This window comes from Podarcis liolepis (assembly GCF_965112155.1).
Source record: "Podarcis liolepis genome assembly, chromosome: 9".
In the NCBI taxonomy this organism is placed as follows: Eukaryota; Metazoa; Chordata; class Lepidosauria; order Squamata; family Lacertidae; genus Podarcis; species Podarcis liolepis.
The window spans coordinates 23,315,144-23,327,268 of record NC_139564.1 but is presented as its reverse complement, the minus strand read 5'-3'; the positions used below and the strand labels follow the sequence as shown (position 1 = coordinate 23,327,268).

Sequence of the window (12,125 nt, the reverse complement as noted above, 5' to 3'; positions counted from 1 at the left end):
CACAAACTGAGCACATGAAGAGTGTACATGAATACCTCTGAAGTGAAGGAAAACTATAAGTTTTGAAAAACTGTAAGTACAAGACTATCTGGCTGAAATGTTAAGGTATTTGTTCAGGGTGGGGTGAGTTCTACATATATGAATTGGCCTAAGCTGCAGTGCCATAAGGTGTGAATTGAGTCCCTGCTGCTGAAATGTGATTCTATACTTAGAAAGAGTTCCTCTGCGGTTTCTGTAGGCCTAAATTACCCATGTTGTGATATAGCCCCATCCCACCAGGATAGTCTTGCATGACAGAGCTAGGCTGCATGGTGGTGCTTGCTAAGCAACATCAATAAGCTGTTGGTGCAGGGACTCAAGCTGTCTCTGACCCTACTCTTAGGATGTACACCAAAACATATTGGAACACTTCTATTACCGTATTGGCTTGAATATAAGCCTCATTTCCCCCCCAAATTCGCAACCTTACAGTATGCAGCCAGGACCATGGGGCAAACAGCGCCAGGAGAACAGCAAAGTGGTGCCCGCCCCGCGCATAGTCCCCCGTCCTCTCCCCCAAGGCCAGGAAGGGAGAGAGTGAGGAAGGGGAAAGGCCGCTGGCAATGCAGCTTATATTTGGGTATTTTTTATTTTATTTTCCTTTCCCACCCTCCAATTTTAAAGGTGCGGCTTATATTCGGGTGCGGCTTATATTTGGGCCATCACAGTACAATCTGTGTCTCCTGTGTCCTTGGCATTATCCACTAGAAATGTGAAGCAAGGCTCTGGAGATTCACAGTGCAATGTGACAATTTACACAGCAGGTAAGTCTAGACTTTGTATTGTGTCTAACAAAGTTCCACTCAGAGTCAACCCATGTTCATTAATTTCAAAGGGTCATCTCTGGGTGATGTAATCGGGATTGAAGGGAGGACATTTTCAGCAGCTTCTTCCTAGCAAGTTTAGCATGTGTTTTGTTGTAGTTTACAGGCTTCGTCTATAAGGTAAATATAAATAGCCATCTAGCCTTGACATAGAACAAATAATCTTTTCAGATGACTGAGACACTTAGTGTTTGAAAAGCTATAACCACATCCGTAAAGGTAAAGGGACCCCTGACCATTAGGTCCAGTCATGACCGACTCTGGGGTTGAGGCGCTCATCTCGCTTTATTGGTACAGCTTCCGGGTCATGTGGCCAGCATGACTAAGCCACTTCTGGTGAACCAGAGCAGCGCACGGAAATGCCGTTTACCTTTCCGCTGGAGCGGTACCTATTTATCTACTTGCACTTTGACGTGCTTTCGAACTGCTAGGTTGGCAGGAGCAGGGACCAAGCAACGGGAGCTCACCCTGTCGCGGGGATTCGAACCGCCGACCTTCTGATCAGCAAGTCCTAGGCTCTGTGGTTAAACCCACAGCGCCACCCACGTCCCTAACCACATCCTTACTTCCCCACAAAAATGAAGAAACCAACAAAGGAATTATTGTTAAGGAAGAGGATTTATCATTTGCTGCAACCGTTACATTGGTTATCTGTCATCCAAACGTCTAAGGGTTGAAGCCTCATTGCATTAGGAACGGTACAAAGACAGACAGAGACCATCCCTTACCCCACATTTCCCTCTGATATGCCATCTCAGAGAGAAGCACATTAAAAGGATCCCGTTCACCTCTGCCATGCGCCTCAGCTGAGCCAAAACCCGTCTCATTTTCAATAATATCGAAAGCTGGTGAAAGATTTAGCACTATCAGCAAGGCTATCAGTCGCGTTCTCGAAAGAAAGACATCTTTGAAAATCACCTATTCGGGTCCATCAAAGTCTTTCATGCAGGTTGCCTGACCAAGTCAGGTTTCCGTGCAGTCCAACAATAACCACACTACCAATCTTGTTTCTTCACAATGACAAGCAAGCACGTTTCTAATTAGCATGCGGAAAATCCCTCCCAACAAGCAAAGCAAAAGAAGCCAGAAGCAGCTTCTCTTGCACAGATTCTCAGATCTCTCTTAAAAGCTAGTCGCATGCTGTCAAAAGCATGCAGGAAACAGAAGTTACTATTTGCTTCTATAACTTTATAAACTCTCTAACTTTACAAACTCAGAGGTGACTGTACCATGCAAAGTCCCCAAAGATTTCAACATGCTTCAGACAACAGGAAGAAGTCATTTGGGGGACAAAATTTACAAATATGTCTATAAAGACATCTTTAAAGGTTTTCTTCCTTTCTCCTGTGTTTCTTGACATATAACTATTTTCAGTGAAAACAGTGAACATACCATGCTTCCTTATGCTGAATCAAACCATTGGTAGACCTGGCCAAACTCTGTCTTCTTTTCAGGTGGCCTTACCTCTCCAAGGTTTCAGACAGAGGGCTAGCTGCTACCTGAAATCCTAATTATAAAGCATTGAATTTGGAGCTTTCTGCACACTCAGCCACTGAACCTGACCAGACTCCACTAGGTTAAGCCAATGACTTCCAAATGTTCAGTTAAGGTCAAGCTATAACTATATGCTTCTAGGGAGGCTTCCTGAAATGGGCGCTGAGGCCCTGAGCTGCGAAAAGCAACTGATAGTGCAAAGTAGGAAAATAGCTTTCAATTCAAAGAGGGACTAGTGCGTACATAGCTGGGGAGACTTCTTAAGAAAGACCACAATGTTTAGCACTTGAACTCTATAATGAAATCATAGAGACCCGTGTGATCTGCTGAAGTTAACTACTGAGAATTACAATTTTATGCAATGCACACCATGACAGGAAAAGCATTAATAACAGTCAACAGGAATGGCTTAGGCAAGCAGACCATATTCCTAAGAAAAACCACAGACTGCAAAACATTAAAACAATTAGAGCAATGTAACTGCAAACTAGGACCACTGGCTTTTCATTCTAAAAACAAAAAGTGCTTGAGGAAATTTATTTTTACACCGGCATATCAAGGCTCATAAAACTTTAAATACACTATCCATTCCTTCAAAATTAGATGAGTGTGATGGCATGAGGATGCCTGGCGATGTTTCGGGATTTGGAATTCAAGAAGAAAATGATCATTACGTACATATGCAGTTCATTCCGTCACCTCTGTATCCTTCTTTACATTTGCATTTGTAAGATCCCTGTGTATTGTAACACTGTGAAAAACTCCCGCACTGATATTGGCCAAGTGAGCATTCATCTATGTCTGAAACGAAAAACATTGCATGAACCTCGTGTGATAGCAACCATAGGGCACATTTTAAAACTGAACATCAATTATCATTCTTTTGCTTGCTGAAATAGTGAAGCAAATCAGGAATAGGTAATCTGTGGCCCTCCAGTTATTGATGATCTTTTTTATCACTGATCATTGGGCATGCTGGCTGGGACGGATGTGAGTTGGAGTCTACCAACATCAGGAGGGCCACAAGCCAGGATTTAGGTTTAAGCTACTGGAGGTAATGGGGCCCTTTATATGTCCAGCTCTTCTTTGTCGAATATTCAGTATGCTATATGGTAATTTATGGGCACCCTGTATATAGAAATGAGCAAACCAGTGATATTTTAGGGAGCAGGCTAGCAGGCAGGGCCTATTACCGTGGTACCTTGGGTTACATACGCTTCAGGTTACATACGCTTCAGGTTACAGACTCCCCTAACCCAGAAATAGTGCTTCAGGTTAAGAACTTTGCTTCAGGATGAGAACAGAAATCGTGCTCCGGTGGTGCAGCAGCAGCAGCAGGAGGCCCCATTAGCTAAAGTGGTGCTTCAAGTTAAGAACAGTTTCAGGTTAAGTACGAACCTCTGGAACGAATTAAGTACTTAACCCGAGGTACCACTGTACTTACACCATAGGAGCCTACACAACACAAAATACTGTTGCTGTAGGTAGGTTTTATTTTATTTATTTTTTTATCTTATATTTTGGAAATGTACATCCAGTTTTTCCTCCCTTTAAATTTTTTGGGGCCTCCCAAGAGAGTGGAGCACTAAGCTATAGTTTGTTTAGCTTATGCATAAATCTGGCATTGGCCACAGGTTTCCCATCCCTGAAAGAAATTGTATTTATATTTTAACATACTGAAACACCAATTGTGAAAATAAAAAGCACAAGTTGACAAATGATTGACTTTATCGGTATTCTGAGGCCCAGCCCCAACACTAGATGTTCAAAATAGTCTTTGGAAGTAACCCTTCTGTCGCAGCAAATGCTTGCATATTTTTAGTAAATGGTTTTTAAAGAGGTACTGGAAATTCTGCAGGCAGGCAACTGAGAAGGAATGGCTGAGACATTTTAGGCCATTCTAATTATAACTTACAAGTGGGAAAGAAAATAAAGTCTAGTAATTCGCTTCATGAAAACATTCAACACACTTCCAAATGCATATTAGGATGTGCAAAGTCCACTCCATTCAAATTATATTTGGCTGACCACATGGTTCCTCCAAAATATTGGTTATTTACAGGAGTCTGGCCAATGTTTTGAGGATTCCAATCTTTTGGGTGAAAGTTTTAGGAAAGTTTTATGTCTTCTACTGAGTCAGAGCATTGATCCATCTAGCTCAGTACTTTCATCATCACTATATGTAATTTATCTACTGCCCTTTATCCAAAGATCTCAGGGCAGGCCACATTAAGTGGCAGAAGCTCTCTGGGCTTTCAGGAATGGGCATCTCCCAGCCTCACCTAGAGATGCTAGGAATTGAATCTGGGACTTTTCACATGCAAACCAGATGCTCGAACCGTGAGATACAGCACTTTTGCTTTACTGCTTGCATGTTCTCACAGTTTCCCTGAAGGAACTGTGGTGTGGGGTAGCTGAAGCAGCTGTGCAACACTCCTGTTTGTTGTCTAGAGACCTTGGGTAGGCAAACTAAGGCCCAGGGGCCAGATCCGGCTAAATCGCCTTCTAAATCCGGCCCGCAGACGCTCCAGGAATCAGTGTGTTTTTACATGAGTAGAATGTGTCCTTTTATTTGTTCGGTCTGTCTTGTGTTTTTACATGAGTAGAATGTGTGCTTTTATTTAAAATGCACCTCTGGGTTATTTGTGGGGCATAGGAATTCGTTCATATTTTTTTTTCCAAAATATAGTCCAACCCCCCACAAGGTCTGAGGGACAGTGGACCAGCCCCCTGCTGAAAAAGTTTGCTGACCCCTGGTCTAGTCCAAGTTATGAGGCACTGGGCCCCTATTTGGGTGCTGAAGCATGGAGGAGTATGTGGTATCATCAGTTTCAACAGCAGAAGCAGTGAGGCCAGCTAGATAACTAATAACTGCTACCATAGGGCCAATGATTGCTCAATGACACATATCGTCTTCTCTCCTCAGGTGGGAGTGGAGCCTAATGCATGTGTTAGCTTCCAGTTTGTCAAAAATCTTTTCGAAAAACCTCAGTAACGGATTGCTCAGTGGTGATCAGCAATATCAATGTTCAGGATTTTTGTCGCCAAAGAGTTCTCTGCACCTGAGCCTGCAATAAATCTGAATGTGGACCTTTATTTGCACAGGAATTGTTGGGGAGGTCACTGTGTTACCAAAAAGTTTGTTATATGCCTGGGCCTTCGCAAGAACAAAATCCTGCTGACAGGTCATAGATTATTTTAATGGATAAGGCCTACGTTAGCTATTTCAGGACTTTGCAAATTAGTTCATTGTGAAGAGCTTGTGCAGCGGCTATAAAAAATCTTTCCCTTCCACAGCCTCTTATCCCCTAAATCTCAGTAAATCTTAAATTAGTATTCCACCACACGCAAATCACATTGGAATCTGTCTCCGTTTTAAGCAGGCTGATTGGGAACGAGAAAACTCATGACCATCAAGATGAGGTATCAGCTGTAATGCCAGTTACAGTGTGATCGCAATACTTTAGCACTGAAGTAACTCTTAAGGAATTGAAGACAACTTCTGTGCAATTACAGAAAAACGGGGACTATGCAGATTTGTTGATGTGCTGTCTGAACTGCTTTAGCCACCAGAGAGGAGTTTGTGGACTTTGCAGCAACAATCCAAGCCCAATGTGAGGGAAAGTTTCTGTATTCTAAGGCTGGAACTACACATTATGGGAGATATAGACCTGCATATCTCAATAAATGTAAAGATAAAGGACCCCTGACAGTTAGGTCCAGTCGCGAACGACTCTGGGGTTGCAGCGCTCATCTCGCTTTACTGGCCGAGGGAGCCGGCGTTTGTCCGCAGTTTTTCCAGGTCATGACTAAGCCGCTTCTGGCGAAACCAGAGCAGTGCACGGAAACGCCGTTTACCTTCCTGCCGGAGCGGTACCTATTTATCTACTTGCACTTTTGATGTGCTTTCGAACTGCTAGGTTGGCAGGAGCTGGGACTGAACAATGGGAGCTCACCCCATTGCGGGGATTCGAACCGCCAACTTTCTGATCGGCAAGCCCAGAGGCTCAGTGATAGTGGAGCTGCACTGAAGATGCAGGGCTACTGTGTTTTTGGGGGGTTGGGTCTCATGATGGGCTGTTGTGCACATCACAGAAGGGAAGACTGCCTATGACTCCTGTAATAAGTAGGTAGATTTGGAGTAACATATTTTGCACACAGTTTTCTTCTAGGAATGCTTTTGTGATCAGCTCATTTCATTACCGTAGCACTGGTATTTGCCTCCAATGTACATCAAATCAAATCCTTTATGGCACTTGCAAATATAGCTTCCAAAGGTATTGACGCACTTCCTGAATCGAGGACAGGTAACTCTGCCAGTGGCACATTCATCCACATCTACAAGTAGAAATCCATTAATTTCACCAAAAGGATTAATCATAGTACATCCAAAAGTATGTTCATGTGACAAAACCAGAAGGTCAAAAATACTTTTTGGAAATTACCTTTTGCTCTAGCTTTGTGTTTTAAACTGCCTCACAGAAAATACAATTTTGTTTTTAAGGCATATCCATGCTCAACTTCTCTGTCTCTCCCCACCCATTTCTCCAAGGCTCCTCCCTCCCAAACTCAGGTCACACACAGGACTTCCTTTTGTGCCACATTTGTTCATTCACTATTAGATATTGCCTTTAATTTTAATTAAAAGTCACTGGGCTCACACAAAACACCCAGGTATAGTTTGGTGCAGGAACATGGCCCTCCAGATATTGCTGGACTCCAGCTTCCATCAGCCCCAGAGCCAGCATGGCAAAGATTGAGGGCTTATAGGATCTGTAATCCAGCAACATCTAGAGAGACGCATGGTACCCACCCTTAGTTTAGCTGTATCCAGCCTGATCAAAGAGTCAGCTTCTGTGCCTCTCCCCTGCAACCTATAACCTAAGTCGTCTTTGTAGATGACAAAGCGACAGCAGGATTGCCAGCATTTTAATTAGCTCTGCTCTTGTTAGTCTATCAGGAAAAAATAAGTTGGTGAAGGCTTCATTTAGGAGTAAGCTTCCTTGATCACAGTGTGAGTAACTTTCCAGTACACACACAGAAAGGATAGGCAACAAAATACAGAAACTGTCTCAGGTAAAAATGGGCAGGTTTAAGCATGTGCTCTTAGGGTGTGTGTGCATTTTGCGGCTGGCATCCGTCTGTCTCAGGAGATAATAAAAGAGTGCACATTCATGGGTGAAGTCAAACCATTGGAGAGTTACAATGTGGCTGTAGAGACCAATACATGAGAGACAAGTTTTGTTGCAGCTGGGGCAGATGACGGCATGTACAATGGCATTCCCCCCCCCCCCTTTCACTCCTTCCAGTGATCATTCCTCCTCTGGTCACTGCTTTGGATACATGACCTGACTGATTGTCTCCAGGCACTGTGGTCATCTGCAAGGGATTCCCCCATGTGTTGTCAGCTATCCTGTCACATCTTTGCAATGCAGAGTTGGTCTGCCAAGGGACCTGGTGCCTGAAGCCAGCTCCACATGGAGCACATCCTTGGGGATCCTGCCAGCTTCTGTTCTGTGGACGTGACCAAGCCAATGTAGATGTCACTGAGACAGGAGTATGAAGATGCTGGGAATGTGAGCTTGGGAGAGCACATTTTTGTTTGAGGCTCTGTCCTGCTATGGTATCCCCCAAATCTTCCTGATGTAGCGCATGTGGAAGGCATCAAGGCATCATTCCTGGTGATGGTCAACCACAAAGCAGTGTGGTCAACCGTGTGTGTGTGTGTGTGTGTATTTCAGCCAAACAACCATCTGATGTAGCTCCGTGTAAAGCTAGGTGTCTTGCCTCGCACCCACCAGTGCCAATGGGCAACAACAACCACTGCTGCCCAGAATTTCCCAGTGCGCATGAAAGGGAGAAATAACACGCTTACAACTTTTGACTTACCTACACAAGTTCTACCATCAGGAGCTAGTTGCAAGCCTGGGGAAGGACAACGGCACCGAACCTCCCCTTTCACGACATCACAGCCGTACTGACAGTTTGCCATGGAACATGAGAGAGCGTCTGTGGGAACATCATATAAATGAAATTATCTGTTATCAACAACAACATTTCAGAGGCTTTGTGAGATTGGGGAAGGGAGGCATAGCTCAGTGGTAGAGCATTTGTCTTGCTTGCAGAAGGTCCCAAGTTTAATCCCTGGTATCTCCAGGTAAGAAGGTGAGAGATTGCCTGCCTGGAACCCTGGAGAGCTTCTGCCAGTCAGTATAGACAGTATGGAGTTAGATAGACCAGTGGTCTGCCATGCAGCTTCCAATGTTCCATTTTATCAAGGCATTTCAATATAAAATTGCACATGAAATGCAGTTGGAGAACAAAACATGTTGTGTTTGATCTTACCTACTTAGTGAAGGAACCAGCCTCAATCTGGTGAACCTCCAGGTGTTGCTGGACTAAGACTGCCATCATTCTTGACTTCTGGCCATGCTAGAAGACACTGATGGGAGTTGTAGTCTAAAACAACTGCAGAGTACCCAGTTGGAGAAGGCTGTTGTACAGCAAAGCTCCAGTATAGAGGGACATGCGACAGAATGGCAATATCTGTAACCACCCTATGACTTTCTGTACCTTGAAATTACTCAAGAGATTGGCTGCTGGGTTTTTGCAGAATGGATCTTTCAGTGAACTGACTAATAAAAAGCAATTTCCATTCTTAGGAGAAACTGGTATGCTTTTATCTGAAACCCTCCTTCTAAAATCTAATCTCTTGGCTGTAGGGAAGGTTCCGTCATTCCCTCTCCCATTCTTGGCGTGGTGAAGTATTCAAAATATTCGCTTTTGTAAGAGGAAGGAAGAACCTGGCCACTGGGGAGTTTTGTACTACGGTTTCCAAACACACAAACCAGCAGGCACCTGACAGTTTTAGTGAGTTGCGTTTACATTGTACAGTAACACGCAGCCAGGTATGTTGCAGCTCTTGCCGAGAACAACATTCCCAAATGAGCTGATTGTGAATAAAAGAGAGGCTGTGCTTGTATATTTCGAAGAAATTCAATTTCTGCGTACTTCAAAATTAACTGACCTGATCCACCCCACCCAGACAAATGTGTGAATTGGAAGCTACAGTAATTGTCCTTCCTACTACTCCAAATATTGCCTTTCAGTTCTTGGCTCAAAAAACCCAAACCAAAATGCATCAAGAATGTAGATTTTAAGATAAAAATTATTTTGAAATGCATGCATTGACGAAGTACAGTAGAACTTCGTTACATACAGCTCATGAAAAAGTACATGGGCTGTATATAACTAAGTTCTACTGTGAGTAGGGTCATTGAAATTAAAGGACCTAAGTTAGATATGTCATTTAATTACTGTTGGTCTACTCTGCTTATGACTGACATTGGATACAACCCCATATTTTTATAGACACACACACACACACACACACATTCAAATACTAATTTATATTTTTCATGTGATTATTTTTTCAAACAGGACAGAACAGATTTATCGATAAACATGGGTTGCAAAGAAACTGCTCTGTCCCTCCCATTTATCTTGCAATAATAAAAATAATAGGATGAATTATTCCATTTTTATTGTTTGCTTTTCCACTTTAGCAGACTGTTCATCCTTTACTCATGGCAAGGTTTTCTTTAATCAATAATAAAAAAAAACCCTAAGCAGAAGGGTCTTGACTTACTAGAACATGATCCATCTGGCATAAGCATGTATCCATTCAGACAATAACACTTGTAGCTGCCATAGGTATTCATGCACCGGTGTTTGCATGGTCTTGGTTTCAGACCACACTCATTGAGATCTAAAAAGGGCACAGAGGGGAGGAATCAAAAACAGAGCAGCCATTGCATATTGGCATCTTTAGAATTGCAGGAGATGGTAGTGATAAGGTTCTCAAAACCAGACCAGCCTTGATCCTAAAATGCCTCTTCCAATATATTCCCATACCTACATATAGTCAGAAGGACAGTCTGTTTGCAGTACTTCTAATCCCATAACAACAGAGGCATTGCACACTCTCCACTTCCATCCCACATCAATTATCCCTGCCTATGTAGCCGTAGTCAAGGCTTTTGTTGGCACCACACTTAACCTGCATCAGTATAAACGATTCCTAAGGTCTGGGCTGGTGTAAATCATAATCTTTATTAAAGCTGGCTGGCTGCAGAGAGGAGGAGTTGTAAGTATGGAGTGTATGGTTCAGCATCCCTCAGAACAGGGACAGGCAACCTTTTGTCTGTCAAGGGCCACATTTCCACAGGGCTAATCTGTCAGGGGCCACCTGCCAGTGAATCAAAGTCAGCATGGGATGGGGCCAGAATCAAAAGTGTGTGGAGTCATCCCTTTTCTCTTTCTGCCATTTGCTCTTCTTTTCTGCCATCCCCTTCCTTCCTTCCTTCTCTCTCTCTCTCTCTAGCTACCATCCCTTTTCTTTCTCTCCTTTTCTGCCACACCTTCCATCTTTTTTATCTCCCTCTTCCACCACCCCACTCCAACAGACTGAAGGGAGAGGGGCAACATAATTTTTGCCAGAATATTTTTAGGCCTGACATTCTATCAGTCCTAGGATAGATTTGGCTATAGATAGGCACGTATGACTCAATTGCTCCATTTCCTTTAAAATCAAGTTCAGCTAAACTCTATAGGTTAGAAAGCAGATATTAAGTGAAGAACATAATCTAAACCCAGTAGATAGAGCAGGTTCATATCTTTTTCTCTCCCAAATAATGCAGTGGCTTAGTAAAACTAAATCCCAATCCACCTGTTGTATTGTTTGGATCATTCTACTGAGCTTTGAATCTGACACCATCTGGCATAATATATTTTGGTACTCAAGTGTAATGATATTGGCTAGCTATTAGTGGCATAGTCTAAGAATAATGTGCACATACTTTAAGTGTTTCTGCTGGGAAGTGTATTCATACTTTGTTCCAGTAAGCATCTATAAGTTGCTGAATTTTAATTAAATATGCACAAAATATTTTTGCTGGCTTTACTCGATTGCTTCATCAGCAAGACAGTGCGAGCATCTATTATAGTGCTAGAGTTTTGTTTAATGTTTTGAGATTCACTTCTTGCAAAACATTCTAGAAACTTTAGGAAGATGCATAAGGTCACATTTGTTTTCCCACCACTGGTGTTCCATTCACTGGCCAAAAGCAATACAAGGGGCTTAATTAAGGGTCTCCATTATAATTCCATTAAATCTAAACAAACATTGTGTGATTCCTTCCCTTCCGCAGCCTTAGCTTCTTCTGGGAAATGGTTTACACTTTCAAGTTATATTTGTAACAGCTTTCCCTCTGCCTTGTTTAGAACACGTAGTACACAGGCAAGTGAGAGAAAAGTCATCAAAACCCTTTTTACGGTTGTTGTGGCTAGTTTGTTGTTCTTTTCGCACATTTCTTACCATTTCAGAAGCACGTTCAATATGTCTGTGTAGCAGGTTTTGCTCTGTGATATTTCTCTCAGTGGTTTTTTCTCTTCCATTTGAACTAGCTAGGAAATGCCACTGTTTCCATGTGCCTTGTGAATATCAGTTATGCTGAATCAATGCAATGGACATCTGAAAAATACATCACCTGGAGCATAGTTGCGTGGGGTGGCCACAAATGTTGATGGACATCAGCTACCATAGACTCTAACCAGAGGCCATACTGGCTCAGCCTGATGGGAGATGGAGTCCAAAAACATCAGGTTTCCCTTCCCTGTTTTAAAAGATATTCTGCACTTCTTCAACCATGGCACAGCTTCCTTTCTCGAGAGGGAAATGGTTTCCATCTGTGGGGCAGTGAGAGCAAC

General features: G+C 42.9%; 1 protein-coding gene across 5 annotated transcripts in view; it reads right to left on the bottom strand.

Annotated features, from left to right (window-relative positions):
• The window catches only part of NPNT (nephronectin), a 64,748-nt gene that overhangs the window by 17,132 nt on the left and 35,491 nt on the right, over window positions 1–12,125 (bottom strand). For all 5 annotated transcript variants that reach the window (XM_083459221.1, XM_083459217.1, XM_083459218.1 and 2 more), the window contains 4 exons: window positions 10,006–10,125; window positions 8,247–8,366; window positions 6,561–6,695; window positions 3,036–3,158 (listed from right to left, as the gene is read on the bottom strand). In XM_083459221.1, coding sequence (XP_083315347.1) covers window positions 3,036–3,158; window positions 6,561–6,695; window positions 8,247–8,366; window positions 10,006–10,125 — 498 coding nt within the window. The remainder of the gene's footprint in view (window positions 1–3,035; window positions 3,159–6,560; window positions 6,696–8,246; window positions 8,367–10,005; window positions 10,126–12,125) is intronic.